The sequence below is a fragment of the Pelophylax lessonae genome (genome assembly GCF_965119305.1).
Source record: "Pelophylax lessonae genome assembly, chromosome: 2".
Taxonomy (NCBI): domain Eukaryota; kingdom Metazoa; phylum Chordata; class Amphibia; order Anura; family Ranidae; genus Pelophylax; species Pelophylax lessonae.
Genome location: NC_138769.1, coordinates 355,931,269 through 355,955,967, shown reverse-complemented (window position 1 = coordinate 355,955,967; position 24,699 = coordinate 355,931,269). Strand labels below are relative to the sequence as shown.

Sequence of the window (24,699 nt, the reverse complement as noted above, 5' to 3'; positions counted from 1 at the left end):
GGGGTTCCCTAAGACCAGAAATTTATTTCAAGGGTTCCTCTGTGTTGAAAAGGTTGAGAAAGGCAGGACTAGACTATTTCTGATCACGGAGCTAGGCATAAATGTAAGATGATTTTTAACTCATTTTATTTTTATTTTTTTCATGCTGTTTTGTGATCAGCACAAATGATTGAGAATAAAATGATTATCCGCAGCCTTGGGCTACAAACCTCCAAGCCTGTCATCTATCAGTTGACCAACAGTATGCGCGGGTCGGTGAATGCTCCGGCTGGCTGCTTATGAAGTTTTTGTTTTTTTCAACTGAACAGACATTCTTCAGCTGTCTTCCAGTGCTGTTCTAATGAAATATTAGTACTCTACTAGGCTTGTAAAACTTTTATATGTGGTATGTTAGGTATAGCCAGGACTGACTTTCATGCCCTGTTCAGCATGCACTACTGGGGAGGAGAAAGGGAAAAAGTAGCAGCGTGGGGCTGCAGAATAAACCCCATTAACCCTTTGAACACGGTCAGTGGTGCACTCTGTGCTGTTGAAAATCTTTTATATCAACAGAAAACATGTTGTGTTTGTGCCTAGTCTTCCACATTTTATTTTTTACCTGTCCTTGAGTGTTTTATTAATCTAGGATTACAACCCAACTCTTCAAAGTGGAAGTAAAGGCAAAACATAACTAAAGCCAAGTACACAGGGGCCGAATGTCGGGCGGCATCGGACGGTTCAATAGAAACCGGGTGACATTCAGCCGGTGTGTACGGTAGCCGATTTGGCCGTCTTCTGTCGAAGGGCCATGACCAAAAAATGGCTAAGAGCGCTGACTGGAGTGTTCTGGCGGGGTTTTGTCCCCCTGTCATAACACAATAGAACAGCAGGGAAGATTGCTGTACTAACGTCGGATAGTTAGTACAGTGGCTCCTCCTGAGCAGTTTTTTTTTTTGTTCAGCCCTGCTGGGTTGAAAGAAAAAAAACCTACCAGTGTGTACTAATTAACTATTAATTAATTACTATTAACTCTAAACTTACTCCCAACCCCCATTCTAAGCTAAATCTATCTAGCCCTGTAAAGAAAAGATCTCTACATTTACCTATTCTGAAGCAGCGGTTTCAGTGTGTTGGAGAGGCAGCCAACAGAAGCCCCATAGTAAGTCTATAGGTGACATAATTTCCCAGTTATTTCCAAGCCATTGTCAGCTGTCTTCTGCACATAGAACTCACCACTGGGGACCGGACCGAGGCATCTTCAGAATAGTCAAGTATAGTGATCTTTAGATAAATAGACTAGACTAAGAACCGGGGTGGGAATAGATTTACAGTTAGTTAGGTCTTGCCTTTACTTCCATTTTTTAATCTAACCCTAGTTGAAAGAGGACAACAAATATTTACCGTCCTGATGAACCAGCATATTATATATTAAAAATCTTCCTTTTTTCATGGGATTTCCATTTCAATCAAATGGTATGGGCCGCAAACTAAATTCTACTGCAGTCAAAACATTTTGCTTATAGCAAAAGAGTTAAAACACTGATTAAATGTAACACGCACATTGTAGGAAAAACATAAAAAAAAGAAAATAATGACAGCATTTAGGACAGCTTCTGAATACATGACCTAGATTGTCATTAGCTATATACAAACTGAATAGATCTACATTTCCCTTTGAAGATATGTTTTCTCAAATCTAGTTTTTACAGAAAAAAAGGCGACATACTAGTTTACAATGGCTGAGGGAAGCGAAGGACGCTTTGTCTGAACTATCTTTTGTTTTGCTCCCTTCATCTCTTCTTCTTCTTCCTCGGTTTCACTTTCGCAGACGTGAACAACTACACTAGGAGTAGACTCTGTCCCTGCATGTAGTTCATACTTCTCTCCTAAGAAGAAACAAAATAGAGGAATGCAGCATTATATTAATGGTCTACAAAAAAAAAAAAAAAATAAGGGCTTCTTTACACAAAGGACACGTACATAAAGCCTCATTCACACAGATAAGATACTGGAGTACCCAAAGGAAACCTACGCAAGCACATGCAAACTCTACATAGTGATATCAGGGAGCTGTACATCATATTTATGTGTGCACGCATCAGCCAAGAACGTTGCTTGTGGATTTCACACACACCAACCCATCAAATTCACTAAAAACACACATTTGAAGTAGCTTTTTTTCCCTACTCATGCACCTAATGTGGCCTGTCCGGATAGGCCACATTCACAAATTATCCCCTGCTAGCAAGCATTAATAAAGTGCAAGTCCACCAAATCATATCAGGTTGTAGTAGATGCAGGAGCATTTAACCGCCTACTTCCTAGATTTCTCACAGACTCTGTTGGTGAGATTTCTGAGTTTATGTTTCCAGGTCTGTACATCTACTACAGCCATAATGATGGGGTCCCACTCTATATACATATTGAGGGGGGTCCCACTTTATACTCTATATACATATTAAGGGGGTCCCACTCTATATACATAATGAGGGGGTCCCACTCTACAAACATAATGAGGGGGTCACACTCTATATTCCTAATACAGGGAGTGCAGAATTATTAGGCAAATGAGTATTTTTGAGGATTAATTTTATTATTGAACAACAACCATGTTCTCAATGAACCCAAAAAACTCATTAATATCAAAGCTGACTATTTTTGGAAGTAGTTTTTAGTTTGTTTTTAGTTTTAGCTATTTTAGGGGGATATCTGTGTGTGCAGGTGACTATTACTGTGCATAATTATTAGGCAACTTAACAAAAATCAAATATACAGTATACCCATTTCAATTATTTATTTTTACCAGTGAAACCAATATAACATCTCAACATTCACAAATATACATTTCTGACATTCAAAAACAAAAACAAATCAGTGACCAATATAGCCACCTTTCTTTGCAAGGACACTCAAAAGCCTGCCATCCATGGATTCTGTCAGTGTTTTGATCTGTTCACCATCAACATTGCGTGCAGCAGCAACCACAGCCTCCCAGACACTGTTCAGAGAGGTGTACTGTTTTCCCTCCTTGTAAATCTCACATTTGATGATGGACCACAGGTTCTCAATGGGGTTCAGATCAGGTGAACAAGGAGGCCATGTCATTAGCCACGCTGTGGAGTACTTGGACGCGTGTGATGGAGCATTGTCCTGCATGAAAATCATGTTTTTCTTGAAGGATGCAGACTTCTTCCTGAAGAAGGTGTCTTCCAGAAACTGGCAGTAGGACTGGGAGTTGAGCTTGACTCCATCCTCAACCTGAAAATGCCCCACAAGCTCATCTTTGATGATACCAGCCCAAACCAGTACTCCACCTCCACCTTGCTGGCGTCTGAGTCGGACTGGAGCTCTCTGCCCTTTACCAATCCAGCCACGGGCCCATCAATCTGGCCCATCAAGACTCACTCTCATTTCATCAGTCCATAAAACCTTTGAAAAATCAGTCTTGAGATATTTCTTGGCCCAGTCTTGACGTTTCAGCTTGTGTGTCTTGTTCAGTGGTGGTCGTCTTTCAGCCTTTCTTACCTTGGCCATGTCTCTCAGTATTGCACACCTTGTGCTTTTGGGCACTCCAGTGATGTTGCAGCTCTGAAATATGGCCAAACTGGTGGCAAGTGGCATCTTGGCAGCTGCACGCTTGACTTTTCTCAGTTCATGGGCTGTTATTTTGCGCCTTGGTTTTTCCACACGCTTCTTGCGACCCTGTTGACAATTTTGAATGAAATGCTTGATTGTTCGATGATCACGCTTCAGAAGCTTTGCAATTTTAAGAGTGCTGCATCCCTCTGCAAGATATCTCACTATTTTTGACTTTTCTGAGCCTGTCAAGTCCTTCTTTTGACCCATTTTGCCCAAGGAAAGGAAGTTGCCTAATAAATATGCACACCTGATATAGGGTGTTGATGTCATTAGACCACAACCCTTCTCATTACAGAGATGCACATCACCTAATATGCTTAATTGGTAGTAGGCTTTCGAGCCTATACAGCTTGGAGTAAGACAACATGCATAAAGAGGATGATGTGGTCAAAATACTCATTTGCCTAATAATTCTGCACTCCCTGTACATAATGAGAGGAACCACTCTATACTCTATATACATAATGAGGGGGCCCCACTCTATATTCCTAATACATAATGAGAGGAACCACTCTATACTCTATATACATAATGAGGGGGTCCCACTCTATACTCTATATACCTAATGAGGGGGTCCCCCTCTATATTCTAAATACATCATGATGGGGACCCACTCTATACTTTATAAACATAATGAGGGGGTCCCACTCTATATACATAATGAGGGGTCCTATTCTATACTCTATATACATAATGAGGGGATCCCACTCTATACTCTATATACATAATGAGGGGGTTCCACTCTATACTCATAATGATGGGGGTCCCACTCTATAAACATAATGAAGGGGTCCCACTCAATATACTTTACTCAGACATAAAAAATTAACAAAAAATCCCCCAAAAAATATATATGGCCAGACTCGATGGACTGCTCAGTCTTTTTCTGCAGTCACTTTTCTATGTTTCAAACATTAAATATGCTTGGGACAAACATAGATTTATACTACTCTATGTTTCTATATGATTGATTTTTGTTCCAATTAGGTTTAATGCAAAAGGAAATGTAGAAAGACACAATGGTGGGGAGAAACACCCGAAACTACCAGGTGGACAGGAGTGGAGTTGGAATTTTTACAGGCAAATCTCACTTTTAAAGTACCAGGTTCTGCCTGTAACTGTAAAATTGCTTTTGGAAGGACAAATCATTTATACACTGGTCAGGAAATTAAGGAACAAATATCATGATCTTGCAAAACCTGTCTGGTAAAATCCAGATTATGTAATAACCCAAGTTTATTTCCAAACTAGCTCAGTTAGCCTCGGAAGTAAATAGAGGAACTAGATATTATGTATGTAATATAGGGATAAAGAAGACCATAATTACATTCTTATCTTGTAAAGGCAATATATTTTACATGTCCTATTCAAACAATCACTGTTAATTTAAGGTACATAGCAGAAAAACTAATGTTATTTCATTTTTACAACATATGTACAACACATGTACAGAAGCATCTATTAAAATGGCCTTTATCTACTGAAAAAGTAGTTACATTTTATAATACATTTTCAGTTTAAATCAAAGATTTCTAGATCAAAACAAAAATTTACCCAGCAGTAGTGAGAAGTCTTGAGAATTTAAAGTGGAACTCCTGCAAAAACTTACAGTATATGTTAAATTTAAAAAAAGTGGTTGGTGATACAAGACCCTCAAACAATCGCCCAGCGCTGGTGGTCAATGTGAAATACTCTATTTAAACGTTATAAAGTTAATAATGGTCTCTGATAGCAGCTACTGTAAATAAATCAGAAACAAACAAATGTAACAAATACTGCAACGTTCCAAAAGTACAGCATCAATCACATTTAGCAGCGCTGTATATGTTTGCACATATCATACAATCATAATTAAATGTCCATAATACGTAAGCATTCAGGGTAGATAATGTCCATATACCACTCTGACGGTGAGTGAGTCTATCTCAATATACAAACCCAATTCCAAAAAAGTTGGGACACTACAAATTGTGAGTAAAAAAGGAATGGACTAATTTACAAATCTCATAAACTTATATTTTATTCACAATATAATATAGATAACATATCAAATGTTGAAAGTAAAACATTTTGAAAGGTCATGCCAAATATTAGCTCATTTTGGATTTCATGAGAGCTACAAATTCCAAAAAAGTTGGGACAGGTAGCAATAAGAGGCCGGAAAAGTTAAATGTACATAAAAAGGAACAGCTGGAGGACCAATTTGCAACTTATTAGGTCAATTGGCAACATAATTGGGTATAAAAAGAGCCTCTCAGAGTGGCAGTGTCTCTCAGAAGTCAAGATGGGCAGAGGATCCCCAATTCCTCCAATGCTGCGGCGAAAAATAGTGAAGCAATATCAGAAAGGAGTTTCTCAGAGAAAAATTGTAAAAGAGTTTGAAGTTATCATCATCTACAGTGCATAATATCATCCAAAGATTCAGAGAATCTGGAACAATCTCTGTGCGTAAGGGTCAAGGCCGGAAAACCATACTGGATGCCCGTGATCTTCGGGCCCTTAGACGGCACTGCATCACATAAAGGAATGCTACTGTAATGGAAATCACAACATGGGCTCAAGAATACCTCCAGAAAACATTGTCGTTGAACACAATCCACCGTGCCATTTGCCGTTGCCAGCTAAAACTCTATAGGCCAAAAAAAGAAGCCATATCTAAAACATGATCCAGAAGCGCAGGCGTTTTCTCTGGGCCAAGGCTCATTTAAAATGGACTGTGGCAAAGTGGAAAACTGTTGTCAGACGAATCAAAATTTGAAGTTCTTTTTGTAAAACTGGGACGCCATGTCATCCGGACTAAAGAGGACAAGGACTGCATCTCTGATGGTATTGGGTTGCATGAGTGTGCATGAGTGTGTGTGGCATGGGCAGCTTACACATCTGGAAAGGCACCATCAATGCTGAACAGTATATCCAAGTTCTAGAACAACATATGCTCCCATCCAGACGTCGTCTCTTGCAGGGAAGACCTTGCATTTTCCAACATGACAATGCCAGACCACATACTGCATCAATTACAACATCATGGCTACGTAGAAGAAGGATCCGGGTACTGAAATGGCCAGCCTGCAGTCCAGATCTTTCACCCATAGAAAAATTTGGCGCATCATAAAGAGGAAGATGCAACAAAGAAGACCTAAGACAGTTGAGCAACTAAAAACCTGTATTAGACAAGAATGGGACAACATTCCTATTCCTAAACTTGGGCAACTTGTCTCCTCAGTCCCCAGACATTTGCAGACTGTTATAAAAAGAAGAGGGGATGCCACACAGTGGTAAACATGGCCTTGTCCCAACTTTTTTGAGATGTGGTGATGCCATAAAATTTAAAATCAATTTATTTTCCCTTAACCACTTAAGCACCGGAAGATTTTACCCCCTTCCTGACCAGGGTTTTTTTTGCGATTTTTTTACTGCATGACTTTAATGGACAATTGCGCGGTCGTGCGTCACTGTACCTAAACTAATTTCACGTCCTTTTTTTCCCACAAACAGAGCTTTCTTTTGGTGGTATTTGATCACCTGTGCGATTTTTTGATCATGCGCTATAAACAAAAAAAGCGTAAATTTTGCAAAAATAACAATATTTTTCACTTTTTTTTATATGACATTCCCCCCCAAAAAAATGTAAAAATCTAAATTTTTTAACATTTTCGGCCAATTTGTTTTATGCTACATATGTTTGGTAAAAAAAAAAATCGCAAAAAGCGTATTTTGATTGGTTTGCACAAAAGTTATCGCGTTTACTAACAAAGGGAAAGATTTTTGTCATTTTTGGTGTTTTTTTTTTTAACGAGTAATGGCGGCGATCTGCGATTTTTTTTGCGGTACTGCGACATTGTGGCAGACAGATCGGACCCTTGACTGACATTTTTGACACTTTTGGGGGTACCAGTGACATTACTGCAGTAATCAGTGCTATATATATGCACTGTTACTGCAAAAATGACACTGGCAGGGAAGGGGTTAACTATATTGGACAGGGAGGGGTTAAGTGTGTCCTAGGGGCGTGCTTCTAACTGTAGTGGGACAGGTCTCCTAGTGTAAAAACACAGATCAATGGTTCTACATAGTAGAACCGTCTGATCTGCATTTTTACACAGGGAGAATGACAGGCGGCTTGTTTACATAAGCCGCTCTGCCTTTCTCCCGTTCTACCGACGATCGTAGTGTGACCGGCGGACATCGGGTCTGCCGGTCACACTCCCGCACTCCTCCGTGAACGAGCCGAGGCGGGCGCGCGCCCCAGTGGGCACGCGCTCGCCCTCTATTGGCTCTAAAGCGGATGACAGGCGAGTGGCGTAGATCTACGTCACTCTGCCTGGCCGGGGCTGACTGCCGCAGTAAATATACTGTGGGCAGTCGGCAACCGGTTAAAATGATACATTTTCTCAGTTTAAACATTTGATATGTCATCTATGTTGTATTATGAATAAAATATTGAAATTTGAAACTTCCACATCATTGCATTCTGTTTTTATTCACAATTTGTACAGTGGACCAACTTTTTTGGAATCGGGTTTGTAAATCCCATAAACGCCACACAAAATGGCTCAACCAATGGTGGTACTCCCAGTGCTTAGATGAATCAAATAAATCCTTCACCACACCTCCAGAGCACCCCGTAGCAATGGGCACTCCCCAGATAAATGGTAGATCATAGGCATTTTCTCCATAAACCCTCTCGGTTCCTCTGGTTATATTATCACCCTTAATCCGACCTGTAACTTCTTATTTCCACTCGGATATCTGGATCACATGTGATCAAAACCACCTTTTTGAATGGTGAAACAAGCAGCAGTTTCTTCAAAAAGGTGGTTTTGACCACATGTGATCTGGATATCGGAGTGGAAATAAGAAGTTACAGGTCGGATTAAGGGTGATAATATAACCAGAGGAACCGAGAGGGTTTATGGAGCAAATACCCAAATACCTATGATCTACCATTTATCTTGTGAGTGCCCATTGCTACGGGGTGCACTGGAGGTGTGGTGAAGGATTTATTTGATTCATCTAAGCACTGGGAGTACCACTGATGGTTGAGCCATTCTGTGTGGAGTTTATGGGATTTATATTGAGATAGACTCACTCACCGTCAGAGTGGCATATGGATATTATCTACCCTGAATGCTTACGTATTATGGACATTTAATTATGATTGTATGATATGTGAAAACATATGTTAAATTTTGTAAACGGGGGGAGCGCCGATTTGTGTAAATTGTCATGTTCAACAAGGTTTTTTATTTTTGTTAAATATTCTTAATGGCCTTAAAGTATTTTGGGTGTTAAAACCAAAAAAACAAGTTTATTGCAGCTTACCAATGTGTAGATGTGGTGGCTGCATTAGCTTTCTTTTTTTGGAGCTTTTTTCCCTGTTTTCATCTGGTGATCTGGCAAGTAACACACCTTCTGTATTAGAGTGCCCCCACTCTGTATGAAGGCACACAGGGGCACACACGAATAGCAGCATTGTCAGTCTGAGGGGGAGGGGAGTGTTAGATGTACTAGCAAATTTAAATACACTAACAAATTGAAGCCAAATTCCCGCTCAAACTTTATAATCAGTTACAGCAACAGTTCTATAAAGGTTTTACGGAAATAAATAATAGCTGATCGTGGTAAGCACCCCTGTCAGTGATAAATGGTTTGTCTCAACCATTTAGCTGATCCATTCTGCAGACAGTTTGTTCTTTTGGAAAACAACATACATACTAGCCAGATCACCAGGTGAAAATAAAAAAGAAAGAAAGCCTAAAAAAAAAAAAAAGAAAACAAATTCTGCCATCACATCTAAGAATTGGTGAACTGCAATATAACAAATCTTCGCTTTTGGGTTTCATATCACTTTTAGCATTGTAGGAAACTTTAGGTCACTGCTCGAGGGCCCCACTAGCCCAGAAAAACTACAAGGTGGTAATCAAATCTCTACTTTACCAAAACAGTCAGAGATGGCCAATTACTGTACTTTACCACTGCCTGTATCTCTCAATTGACAGGGGGGGGGGGGGGGGGCAACTTACTGTGATAAAGCTATCATTGCACATGGCAAAGGGTTGGTGCCAACAAGTTAAGTTTGACTTTATCAACATAAGTCAAGATTAACATATTAGGAAGTCATGGATTTTAAGGCTCCAAGGTTACTCAATCAACTAAACATAATTAAAGGGGTTGCAAATTTCAGAAATGAAAAATAAACAAAGCACATCCCACTATTGTGTGTACAACCTGATGCCAAAGCACCGAATCTGGTTCCTCTCTGAACTCTCCTCTCTCTGCTATCTGAATGAATCATTCTACCTGTAAATAGATTAAGTTGGAAATACAGCCTCCTGGGAAACAGCGCAAACAGCTCCAGCACAAAGCAGATGGCTTATACCCTCACCTCTAGGTTTCTCTGAGCTTGTGAAGAGGGGTGTGTGTCACTTTCCTCTAATCAGCTCTCAGATTACATTCAGCTCTGTGCTCTAGGTCTGCAGTTTGTGTAAAGTCAGATCCCATGTCCTGTTTTCTGCTGCTGAAAAAATCCTTTCATCTATGTGTTGTAGAAAGCTTTACATGACCGATGACTGCAGATAAACAGGTACAACTTATGAAGGAGGATTTGTTTCATAAAATATATTTACTTACCTTAAAATCATCTATCTGTAATAAGATCCAAGAATGCAACTATAAGATATTCACAAGGTGGTACAGAACTCCACGCCAGAGCCATAAGTTTACACCCTTTATAACCGATAACCGACAAACATCTTAAAAGTTTGCCCAAGGCCTGCACCCCCCACCTGTTGGCAAAAAGATCTCCCTATCCATTCAGATGTGGCTTATTAAGGTAGAAAACATAAGGAGGTTGAAGGAATGACTCCACTCACAAAGAAACACCTTGCATACCTTTCATAAAACATGGCGACCAAGGCACATGTTCATATTCTCAGAGGAAGGGAAAGCTGGGGCTGAACGAGCAGGGATTGCCCATCCCAACAGCTGTCATAACCCTCCTATTATACTGTTATCAGCTAACGCTTACTCCTAATGTGAAAAAATGGGATCTTTGACTTACCGTAAAATCCATTTCTCTGATGTTCATTGACGGACATAGCTCCTAAATCTTCTTAAACATTGGGTTATACTGCCCCCTACAGGAGTAGGACACTTGGCAGGAAAAAGTTTGACTACGCCTTTGGGCAGTCCCAGAGGATATACACCCACTCTCATCTATAGGCATTCAGTTTTGTTACAAGCAGCGTCAGAAGAAAGCCAACTCCACAGATGGGTGGGTGCTGTATCCGTCAATGAACATCAGAGAAATGGATTTTACAGAAAGTCAAAAATCTAATTTTCTCTTTCGTTCATTGACGGACACAGCTCCTGATACTTCTTAACCATTGGGACATTCCAAAGTGTTAAGCATGAGGGTGGAGAAAAAAATTGGGAAAAAAAGCAGAAAAAAATTCCCAAGGCTAACCATAGCCAACCAGGTAACATAGGGCTCAACCATAAACCACTGGAGCTCACCTGAATAAAACAACACACCCTCAAAGAGGACCAGGTCCTCTAAAGAGCAGACAGCAAAACCTTGCAGCCAATAGAAGCATTTGTAGATGCGAACACATCCACTTTATGAAAATTTTGTAAAAGTGTGCACACACGACCAGGTGGCTGCCTTGCAAAATTGCATCACTGAAGCCGTAAGGAGAAGCCCAGGAGACACTAAGCGCCCTATTAGAGTGCTCCTTGACAGGGAAAGGAGGAACCTGACCCTTAATGCAATTGGCCTGAATGACCGTCTGTCTAAAACATCTGGAAATGGTCACAGAAGAAGCTCACAACCCGCTGCGAGGTTCGTCTGTGAGCACAAATAGAGAGTCTGACTTCCCAAAAGACTCGTAGCTGCCAGGTACACCCTAATTGCCCGGACCACATTCAAGGCAAGCAAGGTAATTTTCTTCAGATGTTTAGCCTGGGACACAGGTAAGGCAACACAATGTCTTCATTCAAATGACAGTCAGAGAACACCTTAGGAAGGAATGACCGACAGAAGCGAAGCACCACCTTATCCTTGTGAATCACCAATAAGGTGAACAACAGGATAACACCCTGCACGCAGGGCTAATAGCCACCAAAAAAAGGCCACCTTCCGGGCAGCGCAAGCAGGCAAACCTTCCGAATATTTTCAAAGGAAAGCTTCTGTAGAACTGAAAGCACCACATTAAGATCCCAGGGTGGCAACCGAGCCCGCACTGAAAGAACCAAATGTTAGACACCCTGAAGAAAGACACGCACCAGGGAGTGTGAGGACAAAGTTCGTTGGAAAAAGACCGCTAAAGCGGATACCTGGCCCTTGATGGTACTCAAGGACAATTTTTGTTCAACCCCCCTATTAAAGGAAGGTTAAAATCCGATCCACCGAGAAGGAGTGAGGATGAACCCCAAGAGACTCACACCACACAATTTACGTCTTCCATGTAATAAGGCAGATCTTCCTAGAAGTAGATTCCCTAGCTTTTAACAGCGTAGGAATCACCGACTCAGACAAACCTCCATCCTTCAGCACCTGGCGTTCAAAAGCCAAGCCGTCAAACCAGGCGACTGTAAATCAGAATAAAAGATCGGTCCTTGGGACCGCAGATCCTCCCCTGAGAGGAAGCCCCCAAGGAGCATCGGTGACTAGCTATACCTGATCAGCGTACCAAGACCGGAGAGGTCAGTCTGGACTGAATCCTTTCTGCTTTGATCCTGCACAGGAGTCGTGGCAGAAACTTGAGAGGGCTGGAACTAATTGGTCAGCCCACCTTAGAATGCCGTCTACTTACCGAGCCGCCAGGACACTACTTGTGACCCCTTGGTGACTGACATAGACTAAGGCCGTGGCATTGTCCAAATTAAATCATACTGGACACCCCTGAAGATGAATTGTCCAATGAGCCAGAAAAACCTTGATCGCTCTGAGTTCCAGGACATTAATCGTCCGTCTGGACTCTGCCAGAGTCCAGACCCCCTGAGCACATCTGTGCTGAGGACGTCCCCTGACCCGGACAGGCTGGCATCCATGGTGACAACTGTCCAGTACAGGGGGAGAAAGGATTCTCCCTATCGAAGTACCAGAGTACGAAGCCACCTCTAGAGACCATAGATTCTTGTCCCATTTCACCAGAATCTCTTTAGCAGAGATCTTGTGTGGAACTGTGCAAACAGACCACCTCGAGGGTGAACACCATTAAGCCCAGCACCCGCATGCAAGCCCCGGAGGGATGACTGTCTGCTGAACAATAGAAGCTGAATTGCCTCCTGCAATGTCTGGTGTTTTTCCAGAGGAAGAAACACTCTGGCCGAGTCCAGACTCAGACCCAGATAGTCCAGTTTTTATGGACAGAACCTAGGCAGACTCCTGAAGGTTCAGAATCCAACCGAACTCCCTCAGAAATCGCAGAGCAATCTCCAGTTGTCCATCAGAGTAGTCGGAGACTCCACTCGCAGAAGATCGTCCAGGTATCCCAGTACCGCAATCCCCGCTAACTCAAACAATGCAAGCACCGGGGGTCAACACTTTTGTGAAGACCTGAAAAGCGGAGGCGAGACCAAAGGTCCACACCACAAACCGATAATACTCCTCGCCCACCACAAAACGGAAGAAGGAAGCGTTGGTGATCGACACATTTTAGAATGTGCAGGTAGGCATCCTTGATGTCGACAGAAGCAAGAAGAAATCCCCCTGACATAGTGACGCCACTACCATGTGAATGGACTCCACGCGGAACTTCTGTACTCACACCAGCAGTTTAGCACCTTGAGGTCCAGAATTGCCTTCCTTCCTGGGAACTGTAAAGAGGTTTGAGTAAAAACCTCTGAAAATGTTCCAAAATCGGAACCGGCCCCTGAAGGCACAAGTCTTGCATTACCCCAAAGAGACTCATAAGTGATTTGGGGAACAGTGCTCCACTAGTGTAATAACGTTTGACTCCCTTTATTTCAGCACATAAAACAGATATTGCATACGTGATACAGTTACGCCGGGCGTGACCAGGCGGCATAACCTCAATCTTGTGTACGAGGAGTTTGGACACCCGGAAGGCGCGCGGTCCACGGCGTGGATTCTGGACACGAGTTCCGAAGGGTGAACACCTCCCCATTTTATGCGGATGTCTAATTGCGGATGTCTAACTGGATACATGTGAGTGCAATATCTGTTTTATGTGCTGAAATAAAGTGAGTCAAACGTTATTACACTAGTGGAGCACTGTTCTTTCCCCTACATGTTGCTGAGCCTGACCGATCATATACCAGTGTTCCTGTCTTGGATTCCTGAGTGGATGTGGTTTACATTTGGCTTGCTTGCTCAGTCACGAGAGTGACTGAGCCATTGGAGCTGGTGAGTGTGCATTGCTTCTCCCCCCTTCGAGCACGGTGGTGGCGGTCGTGGTGATCCAGTATATCTGCACATGCAATTTTCCCAGGAATTATCACTGTGGACTATTGATATTATTCCTGCTGCTTTGGTGGAATTTATATTGATTGCATTTAAACTGTCTATATATTAGCAATCACGATTATACTGATTGCACTCAGACTGTTTCTACATTAGCAGTCATGTTTACTGTTTGTTAGGTGGTGAGAGCTTGTCACCTCCTTTTGCGCTACTGGAAGATTTTATCATATGTTTTTGATTTACATGTATTTCGGTATTTACTATTGCTCTGGTGTCGCTAGCTCTGACCGAGTGGGGGTAAACTTTTATGTCAGGACCTGGAGGGGAAACGGCTTCCCCCTGTCTTTGCAGGGCTGGCCGATAAGTTGGTCCAGAGGCTACAGTTTATCTGTGATGCCTCTTGGATGCGGCTCCTTTGATTTCTAGGCTGTCTGTATCTGCAGCGGTCCTTCTGCGTATTATCTGTCTGAAATACTGGTCTGCAGACCAGACTTCTAAGAAGGCCTTATCTGATTTCCCCCTTGTAGGGGTTTGCCTGTTTTGAGCTTCCTTGGATGACATTGTTAAGGGTCTCACAGGGGGGTAGAGAACTCTTCTTCTGCAGGCTACCAAGGACAAGGAGCTCCGTCATAGACGTGGGCCATTCTCCTCAGCTCAGAAGAGTTTTTTTCGTCCCGCAGGGTTTCAAGACAAGGGATCAAAAGTCAGGGCCTCCACCGGAGGTTCCAAGAGGACCTGGTCTTGCAAGTCACGAGCGAGCTCCTCCAGACCTGTGGACAAGGCTGCCTCTACATCAAGGGGGGCCCCCATCCGTATCTGGGTGGGGGGACACCTTCGCTGGTTTCCGGATCCATGGACCTTCCTGGTATAGGACACTTGGGTCCACAAAGTTATTCTGTCAGGCTACGAGATCGAGTTTGGTCTTATCCTCCATAAAGATTCTTCCCTTCCAACCTGTTTCTACATTAGCAGTCATGTTTACTGTTTGTTAGGTGGTGAGAGGTTGTCACCTCCTTTTGCGCTACTGGAATATTTTATCATATGTTTTTGATTTACATGTATTTTGTTTTTTATATCATTACTTTTAAGTAGCAGCATTGTATATTATACAGCATTAGATACGTGTCCTCATTGAGCGCTTGGGTGCTTACTCTGGGTATCGCGCGTTTGTGTAAGCAGTTTATAAATAGTAAATACCGGTCTAAATGTCGAACCAGCCACAGCGAACATATGGCGGGCCAGGGCCTTCTCCCTCCTATCAGCTGGATATTTAAAGGCCGGGGACTCCTCAATCGGAATGAAGGTAGCTTTATTTAACCTGGAACCGGCGAGTCCACTACAGGTGGGACTGTCTACCTTTAACGCAGTTAATCCTCATAAGAACACTACAAGCAAAAAGTGATTAGGAACCACTATGTTTCGGACAACCCCACTGTTTTGTGACAATGTTGTCAAAGTAAGCAGAAAAGGCAACACCTCGCCGCTTTGGAGAGCCTGTGGGTGCCAAAAGGGACCGGCGCCTCCGATGTAGCATCAGCCGCAACCTCCATTTTTAAAGCGTCACGCACTGACACAAATTGGTAAATACAAACTAGGTCCACGCTGAATCAAAGTAGCATCAAAACGTATAACATCATGTGCTGTGGGGAATGCATTGTAAATTGCCATTTTACAATAGAGGGTAGTAGGAAGGGAAGGTAGGGGAGGGACATTAGATGGGAGCTTATACAAAACCCGCATTAATCCAATTCTTGAGATTAAAACCACAATAATGGTGAAGCAATAACATTTGAGTCGACAGAAAACAAACGGAAAAAAAAAAAAAAAAAGGGACACAAAAGAGAAGAGATCAAAAACAAAAATCTATTTTAAATTTCTGATTAACGTTGATTGGAGTTTGTACAGCAATGCGTCAGCTAGTTCAAGCAGCCACTAAACCCCGCTAATGACAGATTGCTTTGTAAAATCAAAAACAATAAACAACTATTCTATAGATGGATTTTTGAGTGAAGGGGCAGAGAAACCGTCTGATGAAGGACCTCTTACCTAGATGATGACTCTGGTCACCACTGACCATAGAGAGATGGAGCCAGGTACAAGCTCTACTTGATGCTATCAGCAACCCCCCACTATATACCTGACCTCCACCATAAAAATGTATCTACTCATCCTGTTTAGCTCTTAGGGGTACCATTTTCTCTATCATTCAACCTAGTATTTTGTGTTCTACCCACTGTTTATTATCATTTAAGACTGAGATCTGCTTAAGATTGTATTTAAAATGTATATAAAAAAAAAACGAAGAACTTATGTTCCACAGTATCACTTAGGAGTATGTCATGTACAGGATCTCACAAAAGCGGGCACGCCCTCACATTTTTGAAAATTTTGTATTATATCTTTTCATGTGACAACACTGAAGAAATGACACTTTGCTACAATGTAAAGTAGTGAGTGTACAGCTTGTATTACAGTGTAAATTTGCTGTCCCCTCAAAATAACTCAACACACAGCCATTAATGTCTAAACCGCTGGCAACAAAAGTGAGTACAGCCCTAAGATAACATTTATAAATTGGGTCCAAAGTGTCAATATTTTGTGTGGCCACCATTATTTTCCAGCACTACCTTAACCCTCTTGGGCATGGAGTTCACCAGAGCTTCACAGGTTGCCACTGGAGTCCTCTTCCACACCTCCATGGCAACATCACGGAGCTGGTGGATGTTAGAGACCTTGCGCTCCTCCACCTTCCATTTGAGGATGCCCCACAGATGCTCAATAGGGTTTAGGTCTGGGGACATGCTTGGCCAGTCCATCACCTTTACACTCAGCTTCTTTAGCAAGGCAGTGGTCGTCTTGGAGGTGTGTTTGGGGTCATTATCATGTTGGAATACTGCCCTGCGGCCCAGTCTCTGAAGGGAGGGGATCATGCTCTGCTTCAGTATGTCACAATATATGTTGGCATTCATGGTTCCCTCAATGAACTGTAACTCCCCAGTGCCGACAGCACTCATGCAGCCCCAGACCATGACACAGCCTTCACAATGCTTAACTGTAGCAAGACACACTGGTCTTTGTACTCCTCACCTGGTTGCCGCCACACACGCTTGACACCACCTGAACCAAATAAGTTTATCTTGGTCTCATCAGAGCACAGGACATGGTTCCAGTAAGCCATGTCCTTCGTCTGCTTGTCTTCAGCAAATAGTTTTCGGCTTTCTTGTGCATCAACTTTAGAAAAGGCTTCCTTCTGAGACGACAGCCATGTAGACCAATTTGATGCAGTGTGTGGCGTATGGTCTGAGCACTGACGGGCTGACCCCCCACCCCTTCAACCTCTGCAGCAATGCTGGAAGCATTCATACATGTATTTCCCAAAGACAAACTCTGGATATGACGCTGGGCACGTGCACCCAACTTCTTTGGTCCACCATGGCGAGGCCTGTTCTGAGTGGAACCTGTCCTGTTAAACCGCTGTATGGTCTTGGCCACCAAGCTGCAGGTCAGTTTCAGGGTCCTGGCAATCTTCTTATAGCCTAGGCTATCTTAATGTAGAGCAACAATTCTTTTTTTCAGATCCTCGGAGAGTTCTTTGCCATGAGGTGCCATGTTGAACTTCCAGTGATCAGTATGAGAGAGTGAGAGCGATAACAGCACATTTAACACACCTGCTCCCCATTTACACCTGAGACCTTGTAACACTAATGAGTCACATGACACCGGGGGGGGGGGATGGTTAAATGGGCCCAATTTGGACAGTTTCACTTAGGGGTGTACTCACTTCTGTTGCCTGCAATTTAGACATTAAAGCGGAGTTCCGGGCACAAAAACGATATTTTTTTTTTGTGCCCGTCCGCTAGTTCAGCCTAACCTGAAAAGGAATTGGATAGTTAGATTTTTTTTTTTTAAAAACTCACCTTGTAATTGACGATCGTAAATACTCACCTATGACAGCTTCCTCCTCCAGCGCCGAGGCTCACCCCGTCACTTCCTGCCTCGCAATGATTCCTGGGAGCTAAACGTCATAGCTCCCAGGAATCAATGCGCCGCACCGGCCCCGCTCGTCATTTCCTGGCGACGCCGCATTCCCCTGCTAAACAGCTTCTGGGCATGCCCAGAAGCTGTTTAGGAATGCGGCGCCGCACCGGAAGTGACGAGAGGGGCCGGTGCAGCGCATTCTGGGACACGAAGACGCGGAAGAAGACAGAGAAGAGGACCGCGCCGGCTTCAGCTGCCCACAACCGAGATGGAAACGCTGTGGAAGAAAACTTCTAAGTAAGTATTTCTTCTAAAAGGTAAGTGCGAACCGGGACAGATCAGAGGCTAGCCATTGTGGAATGTGCTAGCCCTGACTGTCCCGGGGGGTATGTTAAAAAAAAAAACGTTTCTCTGCCCGGAACTCCGCTTTAATGGCTGTGTGTTGAGTTATTTTGAGGGGATAACAAATTTACACTGTTATACACATTGTAGAAAAGTGTCATTTCTTCAGTGTTGTTACATGAAAAGATATAATAAAATATTTACAAAAATGTGAGGGGCGTACTCACTTTTGTGAGACACTGTATGTGCATACCCCTTCTACCTCTTTGAGGTATGTTTTTCAGTACCTTTACAATGTGAACATTTCCTTCAATAAAAAAAAAAATATGAAAGAAAAAATAAATAAATAAACAAACAAACAGCCACGCAGACCCCCAAAGTCTATGGATTGGTTTATATGTATTTTTTTCTAGAATGACTTACCTGGGCCCAACTTTGATACAGCACACAGAAGATCATAGTTGACCACTGGCGTTGGGTCTTCACTTTGCTTCCATCCTACTGGTGGAGATGCTGGAGGGGAGATTAGAAACTGCTTCACTGGCTGTGGAGGCAACAGATAAGACTTCTCTCCTTCCTCATTAGACACATGGGCCTGAAGGAAGGAAAAAAGAGTTGCTGACACATGAAATAATAATAATACAAGTTTATAATTAGTAAGCTTTTAAAGTGCATGCATAGTCAAAACTATTAGTTTTGGATAGTGAAGGGAAGGTTAAAACCCCTTTCATTTAAATTTTTGCTCGTGTCCCAGTGGGGAGATTCCCCTTTAGTTTCTGTCCTATACTGTAAATGCAACAGGATATTAGAGAGAATCTCCCAAAGTAAGGGGAATTCCCATCTTGGACAGTTGTCACCACTGGACGAATTACCCTCACCTTGTGCTGGGGACAACTGTAAAATTTTGAATTTCCCCTCACTTTCTATTCCTATGATAGAGGTCAGCAGGAGTGAATCTCCCCAATGGAGACACAGCATTAAAAACTTGACAAAGGGTCTAAACCTACTCTACCCTATCTAAAACTAAAAAAGGGTCTAAAAATATACTTTAAATTATTTTTTGCCCTTTGGGGCACTAAATTACAGAGTTTGAGCAGTTACCATTAACATTTTTATGTTTAAAAAATACCATTCTTATTGAAAAGATGGGTCAAAAGGGTTTTTATGGCATATACTCAACTTTGTTGTAATAGCTTGAAAGGTCTTTCAGTACTGGACTAGAGCATACTCTCCTCTTTGACAATGCCTGCATGTTAGGCAATGTTTTTTTCTGATGCATCTATGTACAATAAGGCAGCCGCGAACAGCTTCATTTATATATAATAGGCTACAGAGAATAGCATGGTATCTTAAAGCAAATTTGAGCTTTGACTAGGCAGGGTAAAGCAAAAGGCTTGCTTTAATGCTCCCCTTCCCAGCAAGAGGTGTCTACAGTATTCCTTTACTACAGAACCTTCAGGAAAAAAATACTTCGTACTTCCAGGTATGGAAGTAAATTAGCCCACTGCTTTTACATTGGGGGAGACATGGATAAGCTTTGACTGGAGAGACAGAGTGGAGGGACGAGGAGAAAATGAAAAGGGAGTATGTGCAGCTGGGGAGAGGAGCATTAAAGTGAACCTGTGCTTTTGAAAGACCAGTTTAATGTTTGCAAAAATTTCAATGCTGCTTTCCATTTGGCAAAATCAATGCATAGATTTTATCCAAATAAAATTCAACATGCAAAGCAATTTGTAGAAAATAAACATGCATACTTTTCCAGAATACATTTGCCAAACTGAAATTTCACATGTGGGTGGATGTTGGTGGCTCAAGAACTCACTGACGTTTACTTCTCCTCTGGCTTCCCCCCATGATACTTAGGAGAGGGTGGCATCCTTCTTCCGATGAGATCTGGGGAATGTAGAGTAGCCCAAATATTTCTGAGAAGATGCTACAAACACTGTGCTGCAGGATCATCTCACAAGGCTTGGAGTACTCACCATTCCCTGTAGAAAAAAGGAGTAATATATTTTTCTCTCCATACAGGAGTCTTTATTACAGTTACAGCCAGCACTTCTGCAATAGGGTTTACTTTTATTTTGACTTGGCCAGAAATCGAGGCTGCAGGCTGGGCCTAGGAATTCAAAGAGTAAAGGCTTTGGTTTAAAGACCAACACAAATACTTGCAGGGCACTGTTGGAAAGAATTTTGGCTAAGTCAAGTTCACTTTTAAAGGCAATTTCATGCTAATCGATTTAAAACTAGAAAAAGTAATAAAAAATAATACTTTTCCATTGTTTTTACAACATGAAAGAATTCACTCCAAGAAAAATAGCCAATACTTTAATATTGTGGCAGCCTCAGCAGTTGAATTGCTAATAAAGATTTTACAAGGTATACATGATCTATTTCCTGACAGACCCCATGGCAGCATACGGGTAACTCTGCTCCTACTGCATACAACATCACTCCCGTAAATTATAAGCCTGAGCCCTAGGCCATATTCCTTTTTTGTCCTCCACATAGGACCTGTATTATTGGTAGCGAATCCTGTGACATTTAAGAGGATTGAAGCTTCCAGGACGGCCCATTTGGTTAACGTAATCCCCAGCTATCAGCCGGGTGGTGGTTGGCACATACATGAAGAGAATTGTCACTGAAAGATCGGGCTCTGCCATTGGTGGGCTTTGTGCAGCTGGCCCGACGCCCTGCTATCAGCGAGTGGCCTTGAAAGTGCCCAGTTATAGATGCTGCAGCTGTATTGTAATGCTCACAGACCCTGGGTCGCATTACAATGAAGGAACCTGCTCAATTGCCATTCCATTGCCTCCACTTCCTGGGTCATGACCGATGCCAGCTTTACAGGATGGGCTGCTCATTGCCTTTCAGAGATAGCCCAGGGCAACTGTAGCTTTCCCGCTAGCAGGATTGTGTTGAACGTCCTGGAGTTGCGGGCGGCCTTCTGCGCTCTGCGGGCCTTTCATCATCTAAAGAGGGGAGCATCAATGCTCCTGAAGCTAGAGAACACCTACATAAGAAGGGAAGGAGAGAATTGCAGTCTTTCCTTCAGAAGGTGGAACCAATCATGTCATGGGCTCAAAAGAACCTAGCTAAAATCTTGGCAGTTTATGTACTCTGAGTTCTGAACATCCAAGCAGACTTCTTGTTTTGCTTCCAGTTGCACAATAACTAGTGGCTCTCCACTCGGAGGTCTTAAGGAGGATTCTCTCCTTGGGAGTCACCCTAGAAGTAGATCGATTTGCTTCCCTGCGCAACTACAAGCTGGAGAAGTATTACATGAGTGGCCTTTTATCCCCAGACCTTTGGGATAGATGCACTCAGTGGAAGATTTTCGCAGAGCTTATGCTTTTTCTCCAGTCTCGCACATAATCATATTCCTCCAGAGACTCAGATCAAAAGAAGTGAAGGTAGCGGCATTAATCCTGTACTGGTAGAACAGGCCATGGTTCCCTATAGTGGTGCAGCTCAGCTACCGGGACCCCGTATGCCTGCCTCTCAGGCCAGACCTTCTGTCACAGGGCATCCATGCCCGGCATGTCTCCTCCTGAGGGTCTGGTTTTTAAGAGAGAGAGGCTGGTTGCCTCGACTGCTCCTCTAGGGTTGTCTTCACCTTGATGAGTGCCAGAAGAATCAGCACTAACAGAGTCTATGGGAGGATCTGGTCGAAGTTTGCAGAGTATATGTCCGCTTCCGATGGATCGTGCAGTAATCCAAACATTCAAGATATTTTGGGCTTCCTCCAAACAGGCTTGGATCTCGTGATCAGCTCCCTCGGAGTACAGGAATCATCTTTGTCAGCTTTCACCAGTGTATGCTGGGCTAGACATCCTCTGGTTTGGCAGTTCTTGAAAGAAGCAGTCAGGCTTGGGCCTCAAAGAAAGTCGAGAATTCCTAGGTGAGATTTACCTCTTGTCCTTGACTTCCTTTCGAATACTGGACTGGAGTCTTCTCGGTCAGTCTCCATTAAACTTCTGTCAAGTCCTCATTCCTTGTTGCTGTCACATCAGCTAAGAGGGTCTCCGAGATTGGAGCCCTCAGGCATAAGGCGCCCTTCCTGACCTTTTTTTTTTTTTTTTTTTTTAGATCGAGTGGTTATGATACTAATGCTTGACTCCAATCCGAAGGTGACATCGGCCTTCCATGAGAACAAGGAGATTGTCCTGCCAAACTTTTTGACTGAGAATGACAGTATACTTTCTCTGGTTGTAGAGGAGACTCTGAAGATGTTCCTGCAAGCCAGGGCTTCATTCAGGCCCTCCGACTGCCTGTCTGACTGTTTGCTGGGAAGAACAGAGGGAAACGAGCTTCATCCTTACCCATTGCTTAAGTGTTCGGGCCATCTAACAAGCTTACATGGCTAAGGGCTTGTCCCCTCCGGAGGCGGTGAATGCACACTCAACCAGAAGTGTGTTTATATCTTGGTGGTTTCATGATCCTCGATCAAGACCTTCATGGCTCACTATTGTGTAGAAACTGCCTCTTTATCTTCTGTTAATTTTGGCCAAAAATCCTGTGTTAATGGTTCAAAATAGAGTATTTTTTTTTTTTTCTTATCCATGTCTTGTATGGCTAGTGTTTTCCCATATGTATGCTGCCATGGAATCTGTCAAGAAAACAGAACATTTTCTCTCAAATACTTACCATAATTTTCTTTTCCTGATGGATTCCATGGCAGAAGGAGTACCCACCCAGTGTCAAAATTTAAGAGAGTGGGGTCCTTTGGGGTAGGAGAGGAGGCGGAGTTACCCAAAACATATGCTGCCATGGAGTCCATCTGGAAAGGAAAATTAAAGGAGGTATGAGGTATTTGATAGGAAATTTTTGTTATTCACACTACTAAAACACACTAATCAATGAGCAAACATATACATTTACAGTTATAATCCAGCGGGTTCACAGTCAGATCTGCTGATAGGGGCATATCAATCCAGCAGTCCCCTACCCCCTTCTTTATGTTATTTCGCACTTAAGCATTTTATGCAATCTTAAATAAAAACACATTTTCAGTTTATGCTTCATAAGAGAATGATGATGCAACAATACTATGTCAATTTAAATTTGTAATCAATGTCATACAAATATGGAGCATTTTTCATGCAGTCAGAAATATCAAAAGGCTGAAAAAAAATATAACGGAAACTATGTTGAGTTCATGCCACAGTATAATTATCTAGGACAGTACATGCTGATCTGTGCCACAGCTTTGTGCATTATACATGATATGTAGACCACCTATAGTAAAACATTGCTCTATTTACATCACTGAATACAAAGCTAGTCAAATAAATATACAATCTTTCCTTTGTATAATTTTCTCACCATCACAAATCACTTCAAACAGTCAACATTTCCTAGTCATAGGCTGAATTTTACTACATATGTCCACCACATTGCACAGGTTATTAATACAAATGTACGTAAAGTAAAGCTGCAGTATAGGAGTAATTATAGGTAACAAGATCAATCTTCAATACCTACAATCACCACTTTTAGGCAAATGAAAAGACCCAAAAGCAAAGCCAAGCAATTTTCTGCTGCCATTGTTTTTGAAAAGTTCATAGCAAATGTCTGCCCAGCAAAGCTTTGATTTGTTTTGTGTGGTATTAGGGCTTTATGAATAGGCTCTAGCACATTAATGACATCCAGGTTCTGTTTGCTTGACATATGATGTAAGATTTACGTGCATTTATGTGTCTTACCTATCAGCTGTTTCTGTCCTCCCTGCAAGTAAAAATACACTAAAATGTTTACTGTATGTGCATGATGAGGTCACACATGTGCATGAAGATGTAGTTGTGCTTGCATGATTATAGAAGTTCAATCTATGATCAGACGGAGATTAGTCCCCTTAATTGTGTAGATGTAGTGCTGGATGCACTTGATCTAGCTTCATATTTTATCTAATGCCAATGTCTTTAACAGAGGTGAAAGATTTTTATTGCAGGCCATGTCCCGAATGGAACAATTCATTTGTCCTGGTGATCATTCCCATGTAATGGGAATTCCAAAATATTTTCATCAGAACAGAAGAAAAAGGAAAATCTTCCAATTGGGACATGTGTTCCAGTGACAACTAGTAGAGATTTTCTCACTTAAAGTGGAAGTAAACCATTCTGTAATTTTCAGCCAAGGAAGCTGCTATCTTGACCTTTTAATGTTCAACTTCAATGATGCTGCACATGTGATCAGTTATGACACCAGCTAGAGCTGCATGATTAATCGTAACAGAATCGAGATCGCGATTCACTCCCCCTGACGATCTTAACATGACACTTGCTCGATTCTTTATATAGCTGTGAGGGAGCGGCTGTCAAAAAAAAATAGCCTCCCGC

General features: G+C 42.4%; 1 protein-coding gene across 1 annotated transcript in view; it reads right to left on the bottom strand.

Annotated features, from left to right (window-relative positions):
• Positions 1-1,273: 1,273 nt before the first annotated feature.
• Positions 1,274-24,699, bottom strand: part of RCAN3 (RCAN family member 3) — a 57,727-nt gene continuing 34,301 nt past the window's right edge. Inside the window, exons 4-5 of the mRNA XM_082244546.1 lie at positions 18,788-18,959; positions 1,274-1,865 (exon numbers count right to left, since the gene is read on the bottom strand). Of these exons, the coding sequence (XP_082100672.1) occupies positions 1,705-1,865; positions 18,788-18,959 (333 nt within the window). The 3' untranslated portion in view covers positions 1,274-1,704. The remainder of the gene's footprint in view (positions 1,866-18,787; positions 18,960-24,699) is intronic.